Source organism: Labrus bergylta, chromosome 7 (assembly GCF_963930695.1).
Source record: "Labrus bergylta chromosome 7, fLabBer1.1, whole genome shotgun sequence".
Taxonomy (NCBI): Eukaryota; Metazoa; Chordata; class Actinopteri; order Labriformes; family Labridae; genus Labrus; species Labrus bergylta.
In genome coordinates this window covers 10,441,604-10,468,962 of record NC_089201.1, presented here as the reverse complement: position 1 = coordinate 10,468,962, position 27,359 = coordinate 10,441,604, and the positions used below count along the sequence as shown (strand labels likewise).

Below are 27,359 nucleotides of genomic sequence, written 5' to 3'. Positions count from 1 at the left end.
TATACACTACTTTTGAATTCATTATTGGATTTTGCGTATGACAATGCGATTAATCGTGATTAATCACAGGAACGCGATTAAAACTTTTAATCGTTGCCCAGCCCTAATTAAAATATACCCTAAGATAAGAGTAAGACTAAAATAGGATATATATATATAAAATACGATCCTCTGCACCCCCTTGCACGTACTCCACTGCCCAGGTATCTCGTCATTTTGTGGGGAACACATATATGTATGTGTGTGTCTTTGAGAATATTTCTGGCTTTTGAATTTTACAAAAGTGTAAGGCAATCCTTTAAATTTGGTTGATGTTTGAGTTCATCAAAGATGATTCCCAATGGTAGTGCTGGAGGCCATGGGTTCTGCCATGTAGTGGCTAGAGTATTAGATTCTAAGGAGATGAAGGACAGGCACGATAACTAAGGCAACTGGGATTTGGTTTTATCTGGTTTATCAGATAAGTATAATATTATATCATCTGCATAACAAGAACATTAGAATGTCCCTGATAATAGTAACTAATGCAAGCATATCAGGTGGTCCAAAAGCAAAACTTTGTGGAACTCTGGGCCTAACTCTGACATAATTGTTTAAATGTTTAAACTGAGATCTGGGGAATATACCTGAATATGCTTTATGTGGTTACTTAAATGCCCATGATGTCTAAAACCCATATCTGGTCTCTGTTTCTCAGGGCCACAGCGTTTGGCGTGCTAAATGCTCTTTGTAAACTGGCAGCGGTGCTTGGCAGCTCAATCTTTGCCAGCTTTGTGGGCATCACCAAAGCTGTCCCAATCCTTCTGTCCTTCTGTGCACTGGTGTGTGGTGGCCTGGTGGCCCTCAAACTACCCGACACGCGGGAGAAAATCCTTCAGTGAGGTTTTTGGAGAGCAGAGGAGTTGGATTCATAAGTGGAGGGAAAGGCCAAAACACATCAGTTGAAAATGGATTTCAACTGTACTCTGCATCTTTAAAGAGGGCAAGAATGGAATAAACCTACATCTGTAAATGTTTAATGTTGCTCTAATTCTTTCATGTGAATCATTTTCATGTTGTACATGTTTTCAGCGAGTGGGGAGGGGTATGTTTAGGCAATTTAAGGAGGTAAAGGCATACACAAGTTTGGTGTTCAAATATGTGTCTCATATTTTTTATTTGCGTTGAAGAAAGTGTGATTATTTTAGGGTATGCTGAATAAACTCACCACAGGATGATGATGATGATGTGAGTAAGGAAAAATTGTTATTTTTGTATAAATCTTTGAGGCTTAAATCACATCACAACATGCTTATCTTAGCATTGCCTCTTGTCTTTTTTTATCCTTGCATGATGGGAAATGTCATAAAGAGGCCAACTGTTTTCTATGGTTGGCACCTTAAAACTTAATCTTAACATGGATAACTTATCGAAAAATCTTTGGGAAGATTTATTTCACGAAAACCTATTTTTTCACCTGTTGTTATGTAAAAAAAAATATCGAGGCACCCTGCTTTATTTTTTGTTTTTATTTTATTTTTGTTATTTCCAGCACTGGGGCTTAGAACATTTCCCTTATCAACACAAACCCAAACTTCTACATAGCTTCAGCAAAGTACTGGTTTCTGCATGGATGGTTTTGTCTTTTTCTTCATTTGTTTTTCTTGCACAGTTTGATGTTGCATATGTATTTACTGTATTACAGATGGTTTTGTGCTGCGATCGGCTGTGTAAATGGCTGCATGTTTGTCTGATGTTTTGTTCTTGGCTATGTGTCTCACATAATATGTATGTTTAAAGTAGTCTGATTGTGTTTTGTATCACAAAAAGAAACTGCAACACTTTGACACACATATAAGGATTTACAGATTGGGTGTTGGGTAAGCATTGAAAAGCTACCGAAAGGTCTTCCAAGGGGACAGCCTTAGTTTGAACTGAAAATATTCTGTCTGTTACTGCCCAATGAGGCAGATCTTCACTTCTACTTTCCTGTCATTCCCTTTGCTTCTATTAATCTTTGGCTAAAGAAACTAAAAAAATGTCTATTGTCTCAATGTTGCTTCTTTGTCTGGCACTGTTACTACAATTCTTTATTTTGAGAAAATACATGATCATATGATTTTGCAGTGATTTCTTTATAATCAGAAAAAAAAGATGAATATGTATGAAATGAAAGGAAAACAACAAAACAGTGCTAGACAAGCTTTAATTGTTTCGCATGGCCGTCAACTCTCTCTTCTCAAACACAAACATGGAAGTGTTGGTTAGAATTGGGAATGTGATACTTTTAGTATCCATGGATAAAGAACATGCAACATAAGAGCAGTATGAAGTAAAAGCATGACAAATCAACAAACCCTTTAATTCAAGTTCATAGTGAATAATGTCCTTTTGTTTAACTCACTGCCTGAGTATTGTTGCCAATATGTTCATTTTCCTTCTCAAGACACACGGAAAATTGTATTTGACTAAGGGCGCACTCACACTAGGAAAAGTTGTTGTGTACCGTGCTTTAAGCATGATTGCCCACCTTCTGCATTCCACCGCTGGCCTGCACTCACACAGGACTAATCGGACCTGAGCACTGTTAGGCTACCTCTTTCATAACGTCGTATTTTAACACATGCATGGCTTTACGTGATCATGAAGCGTGCTTAGTTTACAAGACCGTAAAATAGCAATGCCCGATTGAGTCTATGTCTGCAAATTGGACAACAAAGAGAATACTGCATTTGTCAACTTGGTGGCTTATTTTGAGTCCTAATATTTAGATACAGCCATAACACAGAATATCTAGATAATGAAGGCTTTCCACGTTGTGTACAATTACTTGTACTTGTGAATGAGCAACTGTATCATGCCGAAGCACACCTCCTCCAAGCATGCCAGGGCCAAGTAAGTGTACCGTACTTGAACACGGATCATAGCGCACACACTAGTCAAACAAACTTGGACTTTGAGGCTGAAGCGTGCTAAGGCATGGTACAGATTGCCTGCTGTGAGTGCACCCTAATAGCGTGAAGAACTTGCCAAATTCAACATGAAGCTTGTTCAGTTTAAATGTAAACAGGTCTTAAGAGAAAAAGCAATGCAAAGAGATGTAAATAAAGGCGATGTCAACACACACTTTATTTTTGTGTAATCTTCAGTATAACGATGGTGAACAGTGAAATGGGAGTTTGTATTGTCATTAACTGTCTTCATCAATTAGACCTGTTATGTGTATTGGCCACTGCTGTAAAGCAGAAATAAAAAGCCATACTTTGTTTGAATATGGCGGGGGTTTTTTTTTTAATCTTCATCTTTGTTTTTATTCATGGAGGAGAACTATTTTTGTGCAAAATGTTTCTGTTTGATATCATTTTGGTTTCTTCCTGTATGTATTTGTGTCTGTGACAAATCAGATGAATAAAATGAGCTCATCAATGCATCATCTGTTATCCAAGATATTTTTGAGACCACGCTTCCTTCACATCTTCAGCTACATTTAGACAGAGGGTCCTTATATGAAAATATTAAATCTAATCAATTAACCCAGTAACTCTGACAACTCAGAGTCGAAATCTGTCATTTGATTTACAGGATACATGTATAGTTTTTATATACAATGAGAATTTCATGGAGATACATGTAATATTTGTAAGAAATGATCATAGAAGATACAAATGATTATTTGAGCCAGTTAAACCTAGATATTATTGGTTTAGCTTTTAGCTTAGCAGAATTAGTCTGTTGTTCAAATGGCATTTCAGTGACTTATTCTGATCACAGCAGGTTTGAGGGATCTACAAAACACAGCAGAGATGTACTGTGTTTTTTGGGGTTTTTTTTACACTTTTTAACCCTCTCCAACTAAATCCAAATATATAAAATTATCTTTGTGACATCCTGCTATCAAAGGAAAGAAAATTATGAACTGTGCTCTTTTTTGGTCTTTAATTTGTATGTCTGACCGACATAATTCCTGTAAACTCTGGGTTATTTTCATTGGTAGCCAGACACTTCTCTTTCAGTTATCTGTGTTTTTTGATCAGAGAAAAACCACTTTTTTACTAGAGTTGAGTCAGCTCTGAATCCCCTATCTCTTTCTTACAGTAAGCCAGTCCAGGATATCTTGTTTGTTCTGTTGCAGCCACTTGATGTTGGCTTTAGTCCTCTCCAAAGCCTGTTTTACAGCCTGCGTGGCAGAACCAAATCCTGCTGTGCTGTGCTCATCCACAAATTCCTCCAGCTTGCAGAGTGAACATAAGAAAATATTTCAGACAACAGTTTATGACTTAGAGATTTACAGGCCCAGTAGTTACTCAATGATGACATACCTGTTGTAGCTCAGTGGGCGTAGAGAACCTTGCCGTGACTCCACTGATAATAGAAGCAAAGGAGAAGGAGCCCACACCATACCTGAAAAAACAAAACCAAACAACCCCAAACCTGTATGTCAAGCTAGTTTTGGGGGGAAGATAAAAACAAATATTTAAAAGATGGAAAATGTTAAAAAGAAGGTCCAGATAAGTCCTTAATTACACGTCAGCAAAAAAAAATCATCAAAAGGAAAACAAGGATGGACTCTTACACCATGTTTTTGCCTCTTTCCTTTCTCACATGTTTCACCTCTTTCTAATTGTGTTACTCACTGTGTGAACATGTATTCCCACTGTTCCCTAACAAAGTCCCATGCCAGACTTTGGCCCATTGTGTTGCTGGCCACAGATGTGATCACAAAGGAGGCATCCTGCTTACGTATCATAGCTGGTTTTAAGGTGTAAGAGAGATACCTGTACGAAGACAAAAGAAAGACATTCTTTCCATTATTAACTGCTAATGATTTTGTTTCTAACAAGTTTAAAATTATGAAATGCATTTTTAATGAAGAGGTTTTTTGTTTCCAATACAACAAAATAATCACATCACTTTACATGGTAGGCTTCACACCTTTCCAGCAGTTGTGTGTTGTTGGTACAGGCCAGTGCAGACATGAGTTTGCTGGCCTCGCTGGCTACAGTAGCTGTCTTGTACTGGAACCATGCAAACTCCCATTCTGCCTCGTCACCCTCTGCCATGGCGCTGCAGTACACTGCTGAACGCAGGTTAGAAGGGATCCTGAGAAGACAGGGAGGTAACTCATTGATAAACTTCAAACTGGGGAAAGGGGAAGGGAGGGACAGGGAAGAAAATGTATTATAAAATAGACAAACGGATTATGTTGAGGATTGTCCATCCATTGTTTGAACCATCCCGTTGTCAAGTTATGGCATTCGGTTAGGCCAGTCTTGCAGGCCATTTGGATGGCGTTCGCCTGGTTGTACCTGCAGGAAGAAACACACATGTTGGCTGCTCTAACAGTATTTGGTAAGTTGCATCATAACGTTAAGTGACTGTATTGGCTTGAGTTGCAATCTGTGGTTCAATAATGGTATTTGGTTGAATTGTTATATCTAAGTTGTGGTATTTGGTTGAGTGGTTCTTTCTGGTTGTTTTGATTTGGTTGACTTGCAGTAGAGTATTTGATTAAACTGCAACTTCGGTGTTTGGCTAAAATACAGCAGCAGAAAGAATTGCAGCATTTGGCTTAGTTGTTGAGCTGTGGTATACATCCATCCATTATCTATACTGCTTTTTTCCGTTCAGGGTCGCAGGGGGCTGGAGCCGATCCCAGCTGTCATTAGGCGGGATGAGGGGTACACCCTGGACTGTTCACCAGTCAATCACAGGGCAGACATATAGAAACAGACAACCAGCCACACTCACATTCGCACCTAGGGGCAATTTAGAGTCATCAATTAACCTAACCATCATGTCTTTGGACTGTGGGAGGAAGCTGGAGTACCCAGAGAGAACCCATGCATGCACAGGGAGAACATGCAAACTCTACACAGAGTGGCCCTGTCCGACAGGGATTCGAACCAGGAACCTCCTCGCTGTGACAGGCGACAGCGCTTCATTTTCTATGAACACATATTTGTCTTACATTACAGTTTGTTGAGCTCTCATGACTTGCCAGGTGAGTATACTTACTGGTCAGTGTGTCCCTCAGTAACATTGGCCCAATTTGATGTCATCTCCTTGAAGTACAGGTAGAGGGGAGTTACCAGCTTCTTTACGTAGTCCTGCAAGTATTACAGAAGTGAGTTAAGATGAGGATTTATCTGTAGTCACTGCTTTGCCTCCTTAAAGACACCGGGTTGGATGAAGAGTTTACCAGGGTTGTGTAAAAGAACATACTGGAATTGATTTTTTTAAGATCAGTGCTTTCCTTTTTTGTGCTATAATTGTTATATAATAATTATCACTGAAACACAGATAATAGTTACCTGCAAAGGCTGATAGACCTCAGTACGATCCAGCATCAGGTAATAATAGTTTAGATTATCCAGTGTAGTTTGCCAAGGCATGTAATCTCTCTCCGAAATCAGATAAGAGATTAGCCTCAGGGCGTGAATTTTATTGACCAGCTGAACCCTGCAGAAAGGGAAACACATGTTAGGAAATGTAACAAAGTTTAATACAAAGTTGGTTACAAGGACAAAAAGCATATCTATTCAGTCATGCAGTGTCAACTGAACATTTTTCGGTAACAAATTTACATGCATTCTCAGATTAAATCCTGTTTGAAATACACCTCAGAAGATGGCTTCTGGATTAATTTAGCCTGAATCTGAGCGCAGGACAGAATGTTATCTTCACACAAAACTTTCAAATTAGGTGACAAAACACGTTCATACCCGACCACAAGAGCATCGATTTATGATTTGATGACATCCTCTTCCTACAATATGGGTCCTCTAATACTGAAACAAAGCTCTTAAAACTCGCAAAAAATAACACTTGAGAGAGTTTTAAGTTTGTTGTTTAAAGGTGACAACAGAAACATGTTGGACTCTATTGGAGGAGACCTGCTCCTTCTGTAATTATAGACAGCCTTTTCTAAGAGACCCAAAATAGACCGTTAGAATTTTTGACAATGAAGACCAATGTATGAATACTCTCCAAAAAGATCACTTTGGTTGGCTAATTTTGTGTATCACTGAAAGTATACAAGTATGCTTTACTATACATTTATTTTTAGTAATGTTGTAAGAAGCCTGTTTTTAGGTTTTACTTAATCACTGACACATATGAGACCAAGCATGGAAATAGGATTTTTTATAAGCTGAAGAAAAAATCACCAAGAGTAAGCTGACTTACCTGGCCAAGCTGAAGGCATCATCGACAAGCTGGGCTCTGTTTAAAACTGGTATAACCTGCACCACAGAGTGTACATTTGCATATGATACAAAACAATCATGATACAATCTCAAATTTCAATCAATGTTATAAAGGAGAAAATTAAGATTCAAATTTGAAACATGTCAGAAGCAGTGTGATTATGTACCTGGTGATCAACTCCAGCAAGCTGGACGAAGAGCCTCTCCCAGTTCCTAGGATCGTAGTGTACCCGGTAATATCCAGTTACATTGACATTTGCCAAAACCCAGGAAAGACGCGATTGCATAAAGGAGTTTGTCGCTGACAGAGAAAACAAAGGAAAAGTGAGATATTAAGAGAGCCATTGAAAATTAATTTATGGTTTTTGATGTCAAGCAATATCCCTGAAATAAAAGATATCTTGTCATTCAACATGTAAAATGAGACAGTCATACTGACAAACTACGAGTAACATGATAGCAACTTTCAGAGCGGTTTTAATGTGTCACAGAATTTGTCACGACATGAGAAACTCTTCCTGTGTCACTTGCTTTACTGGCATTTTCCGCCCCCTGGTGGACTTTTCTTATAGCTCTTGTGTTTTCATTTTCACCCTCCGTTTCTGTTTCATTTACACAAAGAGCAGCCAACGTCCTTGTACGAAGTATAATTCATTTGCAGTAATTCATGTTGTATAATGACATCAGGAAACAGACACAGCTCGCCTTCAAAATAATAATAGACTTCCATGATTCAATTTTCATTTTGAAAGTTGGATAATGCAACAAGATGGGCTGAATAGCTTTGCACGTCCTCTCTCAATGCAACAATGATACAGTCAAAGCGTTCACAACGTTAGGCTGAGTCAGCTGTGGAGGAATGAGTTAACATGCAGCAACATATATTTGCATTCGCTAAGTCGGACAATGAAATTAGGCAATACCCCTTAAACTGGCATGTTTCATTATACAACATAAAGTTCTGTAAATGAATTATACTTCGTACATGGACCAGCCTACAGTGTGCATGCATTTCAGTTATCTCCTTACGTTTAAGCCTTGGAGTTGATAAGTCCTAAAGTAACAGTCGTAAATTGTTTGAATACGTATTTTGAAAAAGTATCAAAACTAAATATGTCCGTTGAAGAAGAATATTAGAAGCCTCCTGATATGAGTAAACACAGAGATCTGTTTTGCTAACGGCTAATTAGCTTACATTGAAGCACTTTTCAATTTGATATGTGCACTACCTGGTGCAAATATTTATCTGAGTTGTTAGCTGTTGGATAAATGTATAGAAAAATATTATACAGCAATGTTACATGTGAATAGAAAGGTTTACAATTCATAGGGATTTAAATAGTAGTTTATTTGATGTTTTATGTCAAGCTATCGATGTACCTCATACATTTAACTATTTACAGTTTAGTTATATATGTGTATGCATTAGATATGCAGTATGTTGACATACGATTTGTACTGTATTTTCAGTTTTACAAAAACGATCATCAGCCATTTAGTTCAAGAATAAGGTTTTATGTAGGTTGGGAATCTTCGGGTGTCTCACGATTCGATTTTCGATTCTTAGGGTCATGATTCGATTCAGAAACTATTTTTTTGATTCAAAAAGATTCTGGATTCATGATTCAAAGTCTATTCTTGAATTATTACATACTTCAGGATCTACTCCAGTCGTCAGTGAGACTGGCTGAATGTCTTGCTGCTCCATTTGGCCTTCTACTGAGTTAAAAAGCTAGCCTTAGCACTGAGCAAGGAGTGACTGATTAGCCCCCCCCCCCCCCCCCCCCACCCACAAAAGAAAATTAATTCATTAATTAATTACTTAATTAATTAATTAAAACTAGATTTTTGGAAGTTATGAATCTATTTAAAACCTCACAAGACAAGAATCTTGATTTTTACAAAACAACCTTTAGTTTTTTTTTGTTTTTTTTGTTTGCTGTCTCTTTAGCCTTGCTCAAAAACGCAATCTTGAGGATATACCAGTCAACACTAAATATAAATGTAGTTGATAAAGGAAACAATTATTATCAAAGGTATTGTAAAAACCATTGGTTAGCTAAGTCTATACACCACAACCAAGCTTGCCAGTGCATTTCAGCCTCTGTCACCTGTTGCTTACTGGTTCATCCCTGGCAACATACACTCTGGAAAAATATACAACTATTCTGGTTAGTCCAAAAGAGAATAGGTCGCCACAAGAATGAGTCCTAAAACCCGGAAGTAAGTTAGCAATTGAGCGCCATGGGGTCTATCGTCTGAAAGTCAATGGCAATTATGAATGGGTTTGGGGTTAGACACCTGAAATAAGGTCTGTGGTTAACAAAAGCTAAACTACGTTAGGTTATACCCCCACTTGTGAATTTTGAAGTTTTTACGCATCCTTAAAAAGGCGGTTGCTAACAAGTGGCTAAATGTGACTACAGTGGTTGTCGGGGACACTAGTCTGACACTACTCTCACTAGTCTGTGATGTCTCCTGTAGGTTTAATCTTTGGGTTAAGGCAAATATTAGGTTAATAAACAATTTATTTAGCTACACGGATTAGTTTATCAGAGATCGTCTGAAGCATAACGGTAGTGACGTCATTATCATCTGACCGTGGTGTAGTTCTCTATAGTATAACATTAACTTCTGTCGGCCACATTAACGCTTCAAACATCATAAAAATTGTGTTCATCTGTGAAGATTATTCTGCTGAACAAAACGCCTACGCATCAGCAACATGTGTTTGCAACAGAGCTTATTTTCTGCAATGATCCAAAATCCAATGCAAAAATCCCATAGGTGATTTCTCGTTAGACCCCATGGCGATGCTACTTCCGGGTTGGCCTACAAAAATACGTCATATGGTTTGTTCTCTATAAAGGGTGAGAAGTTGGGCCCTGAATGTATTTCTCTGTAACTGAGGAATCATGATATGACATTTGTTTCCCTTCATAATAATATTATGTTGTATAGATGCTGTTTATGAATGTCTGAACCCACAGCATACTCTTGTGCTACACAGACTGACAGATACAGTAGGGCTGCAGTCAAGTGTGTCTGAAATTACGTGACCATAGACTGTATAAAAAGATGGATGGCACAACCTCTCCCCAAAAGTGAAGCCAAAATATTTTAAGCTCCAACTACTGACTGGCTTCAGTATAGATCATAAGCATCCTCCTCCATGTTAACAGATGGGACATGGTCACATTTCTAAATAAAAATACATGTAAAAAATGTTCTGTAATCATATTTCATATCTTCAAAAGAGTAGATATAGTGTCATAATTGCCATCTTTTTCCCAATTAGCCTGGAAAAGGAATAGCAAGTAAAAACTAAATACTAACAGAGATGCATTGAACTTTCAAAATCACAAGTGTCTGCTTCAAACTAACACACGTTTATGTGTGGTTTGGTTAGTTGAAGATGTTTGGGGTAAATTACGCTGATCCACCAGCCAGATGACATCTGCCCTGTCTCTAGATGATCTCACTGACTCAATATGTCAGCGCCCATAATGGGGGTATTTTTGGTTTCAATTTTGTGCTACATGATAAGATGGAGACTTGTTGTCCATATACATAGCCAATGTGTGTGGGTTTAACTGTAGACAATACGTGTTCAATGATAGCAGATGTGCTGTGAGGTGAAAATTCTAAATAAGCTACCAACAGTGATACAAATTATCTCAAAATTGAGCTTGTTTAACAGAAAACATTTTGGGGTGGAGAATATCTTAGATACCACTACCAAGATCAGTGGTATTCCCCCCTAATTTCTCCAAATCCTAATCTTTTCCATGGCACCAAATCGGCTTACCTTGTTTTCCCCGCAGCCACCAGATGTCTCTTTGTACCACATTTTTCTTCATTCCTCTTATAGGAATAATCCATTCATAGCTAGAAGAGATATATCATCACTTTATATTGAATTATTTGGTTATTAAAGCATGATTTTAAGAAGTAAGAAAATAAAGAAAGACCAGAAAAACACTTGTTTCTAGATATTATTGTTTGTATTGAACCAGCATTATGCATTCTGTAAAAGCAGTCCATGAGATATGATTCCTATTTAAAATCAGAATGTAACATCTGCACATGTTTTTGGTTTGCGTACTTGTAAGGTGATTCTACCATGACAGTGGACTCTGGATCCAGTAGAAAGTGCTTCTGGGATACTCTTCCTGTGTTAGTATCTATGGTAATCAGAGGGAAGCCCATTTGGTGCACCCAGCGGTTCATGATTATATTGACTGGCTCAGGGAGTGAAACATCATTGGCTTCCACAGCCTGTTGAGAGAGTGACAGAGGAAAAATCAAGGTCTACTTAAGGTTTTTAACACTGGTGTGTCTGGTTTTATTAAATATGACAGTGAATAATTAATCCCAAGTACGGTTTGTCAGCACATGCAACATTTCCTGGAGTAGGGTACAAACATAAACTTATAGGCAGAAATGTACATAGGCACAAGTTCTTTGTGTTGCTGTGTGTTTATTTAAATGAATGGAAAAGTTCCCACATTTGTAAGTTGTAGTGGGAAGCCCTGTCATCACTTTCATTTTTGGTTATACAATCTTTCATCTTACCATTTGGAGATGGTCCCACAAGTCGTCCCCAGCTGTGTTACTGTAGGAAAAGTGATTGAGGTAACTCTAGAGACAAACACAAACAACATCAAGTCATAAATGGCTTCTCTCTGTGGATGAACACAAATATTCAAAATACAGGGGAAACAATACAGTGATCTATCTCAACAAGTTGTTTTAGCTGCACACAGTAACACAGAATTAATAACACATACAGCAGTTTACTACACGTTAGAATAAGTCCAAACAAAGCCCAAGTTCACCCCTCTGTCTCCCCAAACTGCCAACTCTTGACTGAAGGGCCTTTCAGATAGGACGCGGTGGGAACTGCGCACCGCTGTCAAGCCCATTCATTGTCTATTATGTTGCTATGCGCAAGAGCGCAGCGCAGGGTCTAGCTTGCATATCTAACTTGGGCGCAGCGCTCTCTGAGGTCACCTCCGAGCGACCCTTAGGAGGGAAGATCAGATCACAACAAACGGAGCTTTCCACTTTCCTGGGCTCTAGTTTAAAGACCTACCGGCACATCAGAGAGAAATGTCTAGTTTAAAAATACATTTTAGTTTGGGGGTACCGCATGTGTTTTAAACAACAGCAGTGTGTCGTGCTTGTGAAGCGGTCAGCTCCTGGACGAGCCTAAACTCTCAAATCCTGTTGTGCCCTGAGGATTTCATGAGCAGACACCCTCTCCTTCTGTGCTGCTTGTCTCCTCCTCTCCAGTAGTAGAGAGATCAGAGTTTTCTACTTATTAGTGGACAGATACAAATACTGCGCATCCAATAATTAGCTATTTTCTCTACTACTCTTTTTCGGTCACTTAGCAGCAGGCGACGTTGCTTTTTGGTCGCTTATGCGCTTCCCCTTCTGCTCTGCGCCCTACTCCGCAGCAAGTTCAGTGCGTACTGCGTCCTATCTGAAAGACCCTTTACACTCTACATTATTTATCACCAGCTAGTGGTGCTTAAAGGTACACTGCTTGTTACGTTTGAAACATAAGCTGCCTGGTTAAAAAAAACTCACACTTAGTCCCTGGACGAAGACGGGCTCTGAGAGGAAATCAGACATCATCCTCAGCACTGCTGCACCCTGGGTAACACCGAGAGAGACAAATGATCAGCCTATACTGGTTCACAAATATGTGCCATTTCTGTAAAACACAACACAATCTCAATTTGTACCAATTTTTTACAAATTTACGAATTTTTTAACAGTGCCAGAAACTCAATCATAGCTTTTTCTGTTTGTTGTTCTTAATGGTGTTCAAATGTTATTTCTGGCCTCTGCTTCACCCTTTGAAAGGCAGTAGAGTGTCTGTGCTGTCATGTGTCATGTATTTAGATGTCCGGGATTTTTTGTTACCTTGCTGTATGAGATAGTATCAAACTGCTCAGTGATCTGGTTTGGCAGGATGATGCTGTCTTCTTTAGAGGACAGGGGATGAGAGGAGGTCAAGGCATCCACTGCCATCACCTTTTGTACATCATCGAGTACGATCAAGTCTTTCTGGAACAAACAACACACACACACACACACACACACACACACACACACACACACACACACACACACACACACACACACACACACACACACACAAACATAGAGAGTGAGAGAGAGAACTGAATTCAAATGTTGTTGTTTTTAACCTGGGCTCTTTTTTGTTACACTTTTAAGGTTCTATGATTAAAGTTTAGGAATTCTTCAGTAGCAGCAGCCACAAAACGGGCTGTAATGACTACAGTGGAACCCTTGAGGGGTTATGTCCCAAATCCAATGCATCCTCAATTAAAATGCTTGTTTTGCCACTGACAGGCTCCCTTTGTGTTAAAGGTCACATAATATGCAAAATACACTTTACCATGTTTTTGAACTGTATGTGTCCCTGGCCCCCTTACAAACCCAATTATGAGAAAAGTCCATCATCTCCATATTTTCTGTGTGCTTTTCCCTTCATGATATCACAAAGGGAAGTAACCCCTCCCCCAGGGTTTATTCTGCCCTCTGAGTCTGCCTTTTAACTGGTGCATGGCCCAAGCCATCCAAGCTCTTCCAGAGGGGCGTGGTCAAACACAGCTCACTTTAATAGAGGGGTTTATAGTCATGCTAACATACAGGATCGGAGTGGATTTTTGGGAAGAAACTTCACAGACATGTTTTGGGGTGGTTTCTGGAAACCAATATACTGACTGGTACGTGCTTTAACAAAAAAAGAGGATCTAACACTTTAACAAACAGGTTACTCTGTAGGGAATATTTCTGTTCTGTTGTCAGATATCCAGAATAACATTCTGAGCCTTTAGGTTGTAAAAACGACGATTCCATCTTAGCCATTAGAATGTTTTAGGGGTTATTCCAAAACTTATTATCATTCTTAGTCATGTAGAACTTGTGACCTGTAAGAAGAGCCCTGGGTTTGAAAACAATGAAGGCCTCCAAGGATTACAATACAGCCTGCAGCTTGTTTAACAGCTGCAGGATATAGAGCAACCGCCTGTAGCAATTCCAAAACTTTATGTTCATGTTAGTCATTTGACCCAAAAATATGCTTGAAACACATTTCTTTAAGAATTTCTCTTAAATAGTTATTGCAGCCTGCAAAGATGATGACAGGAACGTATATGCATTTTGACAACAGTGTTTTCTTACCACGTTCCATTTGGGCTCAGCATAGTCCGCTCCCAGGTAGGACACATATGAAGCAAAGCCCTCATTCAGCCAGACCTCATTCCACCAGCGCAGGGTCACCAGGTTACCAAACCACTGCACCAGACAATTTTTTGGTCAATTAGTTGATTAACATTATTTGTAAAAATCATTCTACAAATAATAAGAAACTATTTCACCATATGTGCGAGTTCATGTGCAATAATGGTGGCAGTGGTCTCTTTGTTTCTGTTGGAGGAGGTCACAGGGTCATAGAGAAGGTTGGTCTCTCTATACGTCACCAAACCCCAATTCTCCATCGCACCAAAATAGAAGTCTGGCAAGGCAATTTGATCTGCGAGGCAGAGAGCAGGTTTCATTCTTATTGATGAAACGCATTGTATACAGTACAAAAGTAAAATGTCCATTCATACTTTATTAATACATATCTATTTGACGATATTCGGATGAGGAAGCGGAGCTGATAAGGAGCAGTTATCAACTAACAGTAGCTATAGACCGTTTTTGAGTCAGTCCTTTATACAGTTTTTACAAGTGTGTCTGTCCTGTTTTTCAATGTGTTAACTTAGTAACTAGTAGCATTAAACAATAACTGAACCTGAACTAAACTATATATTAGCATTCTGGGGTACGGTGATGCATAAATAGAGCGTTGCTTACTCTTCTAATCACACTTTTTGAAAGTCTGTTTTGCTTTTTCCTGTTACAGATCATGCATAAATTTCCTTAATTCTTTCTTTCCTTGGTGGTAGCTTGCTGTTCTTCTGTCAACCTTTCATTAAGTCTATGTTCTCTGAAATTGAATTCATCCATGTTGGCTTTTACACTGGTTTGATTGACCTGTATAGAGAAGTATGAAAAAACTAATTCACAAGGGGGTGTTAATAAATTTCAACGTTAGCTAATCTTAAAACATGTGAACCGAATCTGTCTGTGCATCTGACTGTGAATAAATAGAAGATACCAATATGTGAGGGACTTACATTTAATGAGAAATTGTTTAAATTTAGAGTTAGGTTAGAAAAAAGCCCCCACACAAAAACGCACATTTACAGCAGCACAAACGATTGCAACACATCACAGGAACCAAAAGAGTTCTCTAGTGTTTATACAAGCAGCTCACCTGACTTGCTCAGAGGGTAGGAGATGTTATAGTATGACTGGAAAAAGTCCAGTATGGGTCCAGTCACATTGAGGGCATAGCTCCCCTGTCCCTGCTCAATGGCCTTCCTGCGAGCCCAGATACGGATCTGAACACACAACAGCAAACAGCTCTGTATGTCATTGTTAGCTTGTAGGTAAGTTATTCAAAGTGAAATAAATATTTTCATACACAAAAAAACAGCCATAACATTACGACCAATGACAGGTTAAGTGAATATTAGTGGTTATCTTTTCACAAGACACCTGTCAGTGAGGCAGCAGGTAAACATTTTGGCCTTGAAGTTGATGTGTCGGAAGAAGGAAAAATGGGCAAGAGTAAACATTGTGATGGCTAGACAACTGGGTCAGAGCCTCTCCAACTCTGCAGCAGTTGTGTGGTGTTCCCGGGCCTGCAGTGGTCAGTACCAACAAAAAAGTGGTCCAAGAGAGGAAATCCGATGACCCGGAGACAAGGTTATAGGCTCAGTTTGGTATGATCCAACAAAAGAGCTACTCTATCTCAAATTGCTGAAAAAAATGATGATAGAAAGATATAGGAACACATGGTGCATAACAGTTTGTACACCACCAAAGTGTCTAAAATGGGATCATGAGCATCAGAACTTGACAATGGAGCAAAGAAGAGGGTGGTCTGGAGGGACAATGAGTTCAAGGTGTTGACTTGGCCTCCATATTCCCCAGATCTCAATTCAATCAAGCATCTATGGGATGTGATGCACAACAAAGTCCGTTGAGGAGGCTCCCCATTCAAAAATACAGGACCTAAAGGACCTGCTTAACGTCCAAATACCACAGCACATCTGCCTGTTTTGGCCCTGACTTGACCAGAGGGACATCTACACAAGACTAAAGACAGGCTGCCATAATGTCACGGCTGATCAGTGTCCGATGTGTCCTTAGACAAGACACTTAACCCCGAATTGCTCCCGATGTTTCAGTGGTGGTGTATGAATGGGATAAGTTACTTCTGATGGATGATACTACATAGTGATCACTACCATCAGTGTGTGAAAGGGTGTGAATGGGTGGGTGTGATATGTAGTGTAAAAGCACTTTGAGTGGTCGGAAGACTAGAAAAGCGCTACACAAGCTCAAGTCCAGTGGATAACACGTTGAAAAACTGTTGTATCTCAAATCTTTGGTCTCCACTGTATAAAAGTAATTTCAATAAAACATCAGTTATATGAGTTACCAGAGTGTCTCCTTGTGTTGACCTGATGTGTGTGTAGTCAGAGACAATAATGGCTAATAGATAGCTGGACATTTTCTTGGTGGGCTCAAAATTGGTCCGTGTCACAGCTGCTCCATCCATAGTAGTGTTCACAATATCTAAAAGACACAAACACACAGATTAACAGGCTCTAAGAAATGAGATGTCAGTTTGAGTAAAAATCCCAATCCCAATCTGTTTGATAAACTTTTTTATATAGTAGCTTCAAATTTTATTATTTTCTCTGCAAACTGCCCTAAAGGTATAATATGTTGATTTATTTTTACAATGTCATCTTGTTGTCATTGTTTTGATTGAGAGCTCTGGCAGGCGAAATTAGCATACTATGCATTTAAAGTATTTGATTATAGTGGGACAGTCTTTGTAATATTGGTAACACTTTACAATAAGGTACACAAATTCTGCATAGATACTCTGCATTTTTTCTAATCAGCCAGAAACATGGTAAAACTTGGATAAATATTGGCGATGCTTTTGAAACATGGAGAGAGGTTAAAACGCAGACAGGTTTCAAGATGCAGAGCTGGCTAAACACTGAAGCTTCAGTGTCCTCGGAAGGGGGGGATAGCTCTTGCCATTGTTTTGAATTTGGACTGCAGTACCCATTTTAAACACTAGGTCACAGAATTACATATTGGTCCTTTAAGATGCTGACAATAGTATCAACGCTGTCCTGTTACTGCTGTTTATATTCCTCCAAATGCAAATTTATAAAAATGTTTAACATGACAATTTCTTGCCATTAATGTAGGTAAAAATATAATTTTAGAAACAACATCATATACATTATTAATTTTAATTATTTAGTTGTTCTCTATTCCAGGTGCTATTCACTTTATTTTGACTCCATTCTAAAGATTGAATAGTTTTGTTCTTTATGTGACTATTATGAACTCTGTATTGGGAAATGACAAATAAATGGCCTAAATTACTTGTAGGCTCTACCGACCTATTTCCATGCCATTTGACAGGGCCACGGTCCCAACAGGGTGGATGAGCGTTATGTGGAAAACAGCTTTCATAGCCGGCTCATCGAAACAAGGGAACGTCTTTCTGGCATGAGTTGGATGCATCTGAGATGTGGCAACAATCCTGGGATTGAACAAAACAATGTAAACACAATTCCCAAATAACAGAAAACAAATGTAAAGACAGAAAGAAAAAAAGAGAGAACTCACTTTTGTATTCCATCTTCTTCGTATTCGCTCCTGTAAAAGCCTTCCAGATCATCGGCTAGTTCTCCAGTGAACTCGGTGTACAGCTCGTAAGTCTGGTTTAGAGTTAATTCAGCAGTCAGCTGGATGACCAGAAACTGTGCCTCAGGCTGGAGCCAATACTTCTTAATGCTGGGAGCAGATCCACCATCTAGAGAAGAACAGATGGAGTGGATGGTCAAAAAGTGACTTATTCCATAAGCAGTAAATAGAGTAAATCTCAAATCTTACTTTTTTTAAAGATAATTTTAAGATATATAGTAGATACATTTTTTAAATTTGAAAACATCAAGTCCACAATTGTTTAACGATGCTCATGTCTCATTCTCAGCAGTCAATATTGCGATGACAGTGATAATGAGACAAATGTACAATTTATTTTGACATTAAAATTATAAATCCTTCCGAATGGGGATAATAACTAAAACATTACTCTATTAGCAATATTTTACTAATTTGAATTTGTTGATAGCACACACTTACATCAGTAGTTCACAAGAATGCAAGGGAACATACGCAGGGGTGTTACGTACGGCTCTGTTGTCTCTCTGTTTGTCCCTCTACCTGCTGCACACCTGTTCTCTCTCTCTCCTTGATTCTCCCTCCTCCTTCACCTGCTGCATACATGAATGCAATCTGTGCCCAGGTAGGAGGAGGGGTCGACACATTACTCGGATGGCTCGACACTTTCCCATCTTTTGTTCGCCTTGGCCGGGTCTTCAGTTTCTTATTTTTCCTTAATTACTTTGGGGGAGATATTTACATCTAATAAAGCTCAGTTTTTTAAAACTTTTAATCTGTGTTGCTACCTTATGTTCACGACTCTAATTTTTTAGCCTTGATTAACTTATTTTGGTTAAGGAGGCCGTAACAGGTAAAAACGAACTTTTAAAAACAAATTTAGAATGTGTTTAATTTGCAAATGCTTACAGATATACACTTTATTTGCTTGCACTGAGCATGTGTGTACTGTACCTGAAGCACTTAGCCTGGCGATATGTGTGTTCTCCAGCGTCGTGTAGTTGAGTTTATTGGAATGGATCAGGATGAGATCTGTTTCTTTCACACACTCAAACTTCACAGTGGACTGGCCTGATGAATGCATACAAATGGAAAAGTCATTGATTAAAGATGGTTGTTGTAGTCAGTCCAAAGAAGGCAAACACTTATGAATGGAGGAATGCAGAAATAAGGTAACAAAGCTAAACTAAAAAATCAAACAAAAGAATGAACACAAAACCTGAAAAGCTAGAACATGAATACCACAATGGACAGAATAAAGACAATCAAGATTTGTTTCTCAAATCAGATCCTGACGACAACAGTAAATAAGATCTGCTGCTGTTTTTTTGCAGGTGTTTCCAGACAATTTGTGTCCAGTGTCAAGTATTTGTCGTTATTTAACATGTGCTTTCACAAATGAAATGTTGTTTCTGGCTGTTCATGCTGCAAACACATAGAACATGAACATTCAAATAACCACACGTTGGTTTAACACAGTACGTCCAGCAGCAGCAGCAGCACAGTAGATGTTATTTTTTATGACCCAGAGAACCATTAGTGTGCAGAAACTCAGAACACAAACCACTAAACCCTGATGTATTGCTTCTTCTATTTCTAACATCTACTGTTAGAGGTAAATGATCTAACATCTTCACTGGCAGAAGCCTTAGTACAAAAGTAAATGTAGTGGCAATGCAGACATGCTGTGCATAAGAAGCAGTTTATTCACCTGTAAAAATGTAGAGGCTAGTGTTTGGGTCGGGTATGAGACGAGGCCACAGGGTGATGTTGTAGGAGACAGGGATCAAATCAGCAGGGAGACGATATCTGATGGGAATAAATACATAGATGACATAATGTGTTTACTGTGATCATTTAGGGTCTGTAACCTATCCACATGTTTACAGGAAGAGCAATGGAGAAGCATATATCACAACATAAAATAATTCCTCAAATAACATATTCATGGACATCACATCTGACGGCTCTAGAATCAGCACAGGGAACATTTGATCGAGCCTTTCCTTCATTATGATTAAAGATTGTAGACAAAAATTAATAAAAGAAAATAAAATATTTCAAGGTGTCTGATAGTTGCAACGACACCATTGTGCAGTGTTTCATTTTAGCGTTATGTCACCTAAAGGCTCTAATATACTTTTCTTTTGAAAACCTGCTGTGTCGTGAACGGAAATGTTCACATACTTCCCTATGTACAATGCGTGTTACTGGGGGATTCCTCTAGAGGGAGCCCCACATTAATGAGACACCAAAGTAGAGATGATCTGTAGCCAGCTATTTTGGCGTGCATGTTTGTTGCTATGCATCAGCAGAGACGCATTATAGTACAAGTAGCTGCGAACAGAACAGCTGCGATCTATTATTCCTTTCCGCCATTGTTGTGGTGTCTCTGATTTTGTAATTTCTGGTCTCATCACCATACAACTCTACACTGCTCCTAGCGGTTATATGCATACTGCATCTTTTCTGAGGACATGCACAACCAACGCTTCAATGCGTTAGTGTACGCGTAGTTCCTATACTCAGGGATTAAGGGTCAAAACTAAAAAAATGACATTTGTCCTTTTTTGGTCTAATGTTGTGTTTCTCTGTATGAAGAAAAATCTTGATATACTGTAAAATGTTGTGATGATGTGCTCGACCACTTAAATTTGTTAATCTTGGTGTCTCTAAATGTTTATTATACACCAGTTATAGGACATAGAGACACCTCTTTAAGGAGTTTAATGTACTTTATGACGGTACATAGCCCTGATGTTATTTATGTGAAATACTTTTTGAGTGTTTCCTCTTATTATATTGGGGTTGTATTGATTGTGTGTTATTATGGGATTTAAGTGTTTCCACGGTGCAATATTTTTCACCTAAATGGTAAATAGTCTTGAGCAGATGGCAGAGGCTGCTATGTAAAGTGACCATCAGAAGTAACTAATCTCATTCATACACATTCATACACCGCCAACGAAGCAGCAGGAGCAACTTGGGGTTAAGTGTCTTGCCCAAGGACACATCGGATACGTGGCTGCAGAAGACCTTAAACATTTTTGTGTGACTTCTGTGATTGATCTTGTGATTTCTCATATGACTGTGTTCATGTGTATTTACCATGGTGCTGTATAATGTAAAATACTTTTCTGGAATAATGAAGCCCTGCAGTTGTCTTAGGCAGTTTTCAGCTTTGCCAATGGTCGACAAAACTTGGAATACATACAACCTTATGAGGCTGTTTGTAAAAGCAGCATTAACATGAAGAGTGACACGTTAGAACATGAAATAATGATCCTGCATTTCTGTTGAGAGCACTTTATTTAAAATGCCAGTATTTTAATAAATGTACAAGTTAACTTTAAACTCATCATATAATGTTATGAGTTGTGAAAGTACTGTATTTATGTAAATGGTCTTTGACTTATATGACTCTTTTTTAGTCTTGACTAGTCTAGACTTTTCAAAGCTGCTTTTGCACTAGGCTACTTGTTACATTCACACACTATCGAATAAGACTGAGCATACTATAACATCCCTGTCTAACAGGGATGCAAAGGTTATTATTCTTTCACCTTTATTTTATATGTTCATTTCTAATAAGTGGAAGTACTTTCGCTCTTGGAACTTTTTGCGCTGTTTTTCTGTTACTTAGAGGAGTGAGGGCATTGTTTACACACGCGATCAGCTGATGGCGCTCTCCACAGTGCTACAGCCGGCGCAAGGCCTGAAATTCCGGAGGAGCTGAGGAGGCGACGCCGGGGTTGCAGAGCTGGAGTTAAGAAGAGAAAACATAAGCCTTCTGTACCAGTGATGATTATGGGGAATATGAGGTCTTTGGGCAATAAGACGGACGAACTTGACGCGCTTGTCCGGAACCAGTGGGAATACCGCGAGTGCAGTATTATGTGCTTCATGGAGACATGGCTGCACTCGGACATCCCGGGCCACAGTGTGGCAGTACCCGGCTTCAGGATTTTCGGGCTGACAGGGACGTTATAAAGAGCGGTAAGAAGAAAGGTGGAGGGATTGCACTGTATGTGAGTGAGAGATGGTGTAATCCTGGCCATGTTAGTGTGAAGGAACGTCTCTGCAGCCCGGACATTGAACTGTTAGCTGTTGGAATGCGCCCCTATTACTTGACCAGGGACCATATGAGGGATGTGTGGACGGGAATGAGGGAAATCACTGGTTTCAAGGGGAGAGAAAGGCAACATTCTGACAGCCTGGAGAGAGCTAAACCTGTTCTTCAACCGGTTTAGTTCACAGCTGCCTCTCCCACCTCAAACAACACCCCTGTCCTTCACACTCCCAGCTCCCTCCCCCCCAACCCCCCATGGTGAACTCTTTGGACTCTGACCCCGCACCACAGGAGTGCACTTCCCCCTCTGAGGTGAATTGCTCCATCCCCCCTGACTCTAACAACTGGCCAGGTTAAGAAACAGCTGGAGAAACTACACCTTAGCATGGCTCCAGGCCCGGACGGCATAAGCCCAAGGGTTCTGAAGACCTGCGCCAGCCAGCTGTCTGAAATTCTGCAACACCTCTTCAACCTGAGTCTGAGCCAGGAGAGGATACCGGTGCTGTGGAAAACGTCCTGCTTGGTCCTGGTCCCAAAGAAGACAACGCCATCTGACCTCAAAGACTATCGACCAGTGGCTCTCACTTCTCATGTGATGAAAGTGTTGGAGAGGCTCGTCTTCACCCACCTTAGACCGCAGGTGAAACCATCCCTTGACCCTCTACAATTTGCCTATCAGCCACACCTGGGAGTGGACGATGCCATCATCTACCTGCTGCAGCGTGCTCACTCACATCTGGAGGGAAATGGCTGCACTGTGAGAATCACCTTTTTTTTAATTTCTCCAGTGCATTCAACACAGTTTGTCCGACTTGGCAGTGCTCAGTCTGGAATGGTGGAGAGCAGTACAGGAGCTCCACAGGGGACTGTGCTGTCTCCTTTCCTTTTCACCTTGTACACCTCTGACTTTCAGTACAACTCCAGGTCATGCCACTTGCAGAAGTTTTCTGATGACTCTGCGGTGGTGGGGTGTATAAGTGATGGGCAAGGGGGGGAGTACAGAGCGCTGGTGGATAACTTTGTGGAGTGGACAAGAAGAAATCACTTGATTCTGAACTTGGATAAGACCAGGGAGATGGTGATAGGCTTTAGAAGGAAGAGGACAGAGCCACAACCGCTGTGCATCCTGGGAGAGGATGTTTCTGTGGTGGAGGAGTACAAGTACTCCAAGTTGTCAACATAGACAACAAACTGAACTGGAAGGCCAACACTCAGGCTGTTTACAAGAAGGGGATGAGCAGACTCTACTTTCTGAGGAGGCTGAGATCCTTCAACGTGTGCAGCAAGATGTTGGAGATCTTTCACCAGTCTGTTGTGGCCAGTGCACTTTACTCTGCTGTGGTCTGCTGGGGGAGCAGCATTGGAGCTGGTGACATTAAGAGACTGGACAAACTAATTAAGAAGACCTGCTCTGTGACAGGCTGCAAGCTGGACTCTTTTGTAGTGGTGACAGAGAGGAGGACTCTGAATAAACTATTATCCATTATGGACAATCCTGAGCACCCTCTGCACACCCTACTGGACAAACAGCGAAGCAGCTTCTCTAACAGACTTGTCCAACTCCGCTGTCACAAGGACAGATACAGGAAATCTTTCTTAACGAAGGCCATAACTCTGTACAACAGCTCACCTCTTGCGAGCAGAGAACTGTCATAATGATAATATCTGTCTTTCCATACTGTAATCTGTTCTGCACATGTTAAATTTACAAATTATCCCTGCACTCAAGTTAACTTCATTTGTCTGTCTACTCGCCGTTATATTGAATAGTTTCTACTGATAATATGTCTACACTCATGCACTAACTTATGTATCACTGATTGCACAGCTCTGGACAGCTCCCTATGTCAATACTGTCCATTTACAACTCTGTTTTTGCACATTTACATCTACCTCCAGCAAAGTATGTTGTATTTAATCTTTTCATATTAAGACTAGTAATGCTTAGTTAAATCCTGGTTGTATACATTCTCATTCTTAGTTTTGATATTTTTAGTGCTTATTTACTTTGTATTTAATATTATATTGTGTTTATTTGCTAATATTGTGTGTTTGGATAACCTGCTGCTGTAACGCCACAGTTTCCCAGTTTGGGATCAATAAAGTAATTCTATTCTATTCTATTCTATTCTAACCCTTAGTAATAAGTTATCCCATTGATTTATGGTCTCTGTCTATGGTTCAAGCCTTCTTCAGCACAGCATAATTATACATAGTAAATGATAGTCCATTTAACAGTTAAATAGATACTAGTATAATGCAGCTGTTGATTCAATATCAAAACACAGTGGTGCAATGTCTGTGTAATAATAATCCTGCCAGAAACACGTGACCAATCAGTAACTTTAGACATTCAAATCTATGAATAGAATTTACATTTCTCATTGCAGATTTTACATTTAACTTACTCACTTTATACTGTATTCATCCTGCTCTTTTAAAAACTAATATTTTTAACTAACTTTTAAAAATCGTATTCAGTGAAGGTCTGTCATTTCCTTGAGAGGGGGTTGTTCTGACAGCGCCCTTTAGTGATCAGCTGTCACTAAGTGTTTTACTGTTCAGTGCACTTACCTTAGTGACTTATAATAAAGTACAGAAACTTACCTTAGTGACTGTAATAAAGTACAGAAATGGGTCAACGGGTTTTAGCGTTTCTTATCTGTTGTTGTTTTTTTAGTCTCAATAGGTCTTATTGCTTCTTCTTTTAAATATACAATACAATAGCAACTGGTGTCTTCAGTGGAAACACACTGAGTTTCTGCAAAGGTTTCTGGTCCATTGGTAATGTTTCTGCAGTGAAAATGTGGCAGTAGTCTGTCTTGCACCAACACTGAAATACAATAATAGCCCAACATTTTTGTAGAATTGTAGAATTTTGTTAATTTAAGGTTATTTCTAACTTTAATCACATGTAGGCTATTTTTATTTTAATCATCCTGAGAGGGGGAACTCTGCCTATAGGTGTCCGGTTGTACTGTCAGCTTATTCTGAGTTATTTATTGTCATACTTCAAGGCTGCTGAAGCTTTCAAGATTTTGCCAAAACAATGTCCTACCTTTCCAAAGGGTCCTTTTTTGTCAGGGCAAGAGTCCACAATGTGACAATGGTTGCAACTGCGGCTACAGCTAGTACCACACCGAGAATGCATAGCCTGCTGACTCTGCATCTTTTCTCCATGTCCTTATAACAAAAACTACCAACTGGTAAAACAGAGTCTCAGCTTTCAGGCAGAATAACAGAAAGAGGGGGTTTCCAGCATTTAACTGCCTGTTCCACAGAGTCCTGTAGGAAAAAAATGCATGATATATTAGGTCGGAACAGCTGTTGTGTGAACAGTGCAACCAAGGATTGTTGATAACCATCTGAGAATTTACAATGATGGATTATCTAGACTCATGTTTTCGTGGATGTTCTCGTAACTGTCATAAAACAATACATGTTTGCTGAGCAGTCACAGGAGTATGACGGAGAGATTTTATTGTCTTTGCGTCACTGTGTTCATAGGTCAAACACACTGAGTCGACTGTAGTTGTTCACTCTAATCTCGCTTCTAACAGACTTTTATTAAACAAATGTTTAAATACCAAAACATACAAAATATGTTACTTCTCTAAGTGCATTTCAGACACTGTGATTAATTCACTAAATACAAAATCTCATTTTACTGTTCAAATTAACGTCCATGTAAACACAAGCTCATTATGGTAAAATTACCTAAACTAGCATTTTGCCTCTTAGCAATATTTTCAATGGGAAAAACCCATATTAACTGACAGAGCTACCAGATAAGCAAATAACATTTAACTGATGCAACAATCTTACTTTTGTACATAAACAGAATACATGATCTATTTATTATTTATTTTACACAGTATCATGAGCGTTTTTAACCAACTAAAAATCAGAAGGGAATTGAAACTGAAAGTTACAGTCATGCACAAGCACTCAAAACCGTTTTTACTCTCTTTACAAACATAAGACCAACAAAGTGTTATAGAACCAATAAAACTTTTAGTGGAATTACATCTGCATCATATTGTGAAAGTTCTGTGTTTTAACTTCAATTACTAACCTGTAAAAGACAAAGAAAACACACTGAGTCGACTGTAGTTGTTCACTCTTCTCTCACTTCTGCCAGCCTGAAGCAGAGCGCAGCAAGGACAATAAACAGCCCGCTCAGCAAGGGAGGTGGCATATACAGGAACAGCTTCAAAATAACTTCTTTAACCAAAACACAGATACATTTGTATAATATTCACACAAAATAACCAAATACAATAACAAAATGTGACAACACATTTTGTTGTGTCACATATACAAGTGCTGCTCTGCATTACTGTCTGCATAAGTGTTTTATAGTTGACTGATGTACATCTCAACGCTGTTGTGGGTTATTCAGAACTTGTGAAGCTGGTCTTTTATCTTTTCTTCTTGCAGCAATGAAAGCAGGCAAGGGAACTGGTTCAGATATAACTGATTCTACTCGACCCAAATAGACTCTGCATTTTTCTATAAAGCTTCTCAACCAGGTAAGTGGTACAACTAAGATAAATATTGGAGATGCTTTTGTGCAGAAAGGTAAAGACCGATGCAGAGCTGGTTTAAATCTGAAGTTTCTCTGTCCGTGACATGGAAACTTGCATCAACTTTAAGGTGGAGGGGGCAGGGGCAGACAGGTTTCTTCATTGTTTGAAATTTGGACTGCATTACCCATCCTAAACAGTAGGTGTCAGAGTTACATATTGCTCCTTTAATCTTTGGAGATACAAATATGTAACTACCAACAATCTACAATTCAAAATGTATTTTTTTTTGTTTTCATGCTTACTCTTCACTTGAACCCTTTTATGTTATCTGGGCGGATCAAGGCTGTAATGGTAGCTGGATTAGGATTACAAGGTAGCAGGCTTGTATGAACTTCCTTTGTCTCCATGTCAAACTTTCAGTGGTTCAGTCCAACAGCAGCCTGTGGAGTGCCGTTCATGGTTAGCTGCTTCCTGAATGGATCGCTCCTATTGGTTGTTGACTCTGTTCACATCATAGTATGAACAACAAAAGACGAACTGACCAAAGGTTCTTCAACAGTTGAATGACCACCTTATATCAAACAATCTGGAGCCCTTCACAACTCCAGTAAAAACTCTCTTGTCCTGTATGACATTAGGACATTTGTGTGCAACAAAGAAATCCCATGAAAACAAACATTTGGTGTATTGTGCTGAAATCAGCAGCCC

The 27,359-nt window shown here is 39.3% G+C and overlaps 2 protein-coding genes across 5 annotated transcripts in view; one reads left to right on the top strand and one right to left on the bottom strand.

Annotated features, from left to right (window-relative positions):
• The window catches only part of LOC109996943 (synaptic vesicle glycoprotein 2B), a 55,178-nt gene extending 51,768 nt beyond the window's left edge, over window positions 1-3,410 (top strand). For all 3 annotated transcript variants that reach the window (XM_065956721.1, XM_020651283.3, XM_065956720.1), the window contains exon 15: window positions 698-3,410. In XM_065956721.1, the coding sequence (XP_065812793.1) occupies window positions 698-881 (184 nt within the window). In that variant the 3' untranslated portion in view covers window positions 882-3,410. The remainder of the gene's footprint in view (window positions 1-697) is intronic.
• On the bottom strand, window positions 2,169-27,310 carry LOC109996941 (aminopeptidase N). 2 transcript variants are annotated; one of them, XM_020651282.3, is made up of 24 exons: window positions 26,198-27,310; window positions 25,181-25,407; window positions 19,765-19,862; window positions 19,008-19,124; window positions 17,997-18,183; window positions 17,768-17,910; window positions 16,780-16,916; window positions 15,547-15,673; window positions 14,603-14,757; window positions 14,406-14,519; window positions 13,119-13,262; window positions 12,780-12,845; window positions 11,760-11,825; window positions 11,290-11,462; window positions 10,993-11,072; window positions 7,352-7,485; window positions 7,165-7,220; window positions 6,291-6,438; window positions 5,995-6,086; window positions 5,175-5,285; window positions 4,912-5,079; window positions 4,614-4,754; window positions 4,299-4,380; window positions 2,169-4,210 (listed from the first exon to the last, which is right to left on the bottom strand). In XM_020651282.3, exons 2-24 carry the CDS (start codon window positions 25,300-25,302, stop codon window positions 4,058-4,060), a joined length of 2,814 nt encoding a protein of 937 aa, XP_020506938.1. In that variant the 5' UTR covers window positions 25,303-25,407; window positions 26,198-27,310; the 3' UTR covers window positions 2,169-4,057. The 2 variants fall into 2 exon arrangements, 1 of the variants encoding a protein (XP_020506938.1); XR_010666640.1 differs by lacking the exon at window positions 2,169-4,210 and having other exon boundaries at window positions 4,896-5,079.
• Between the last annotated feature and the right edge of the window lie 49 nt (window positions 27,311-27,359).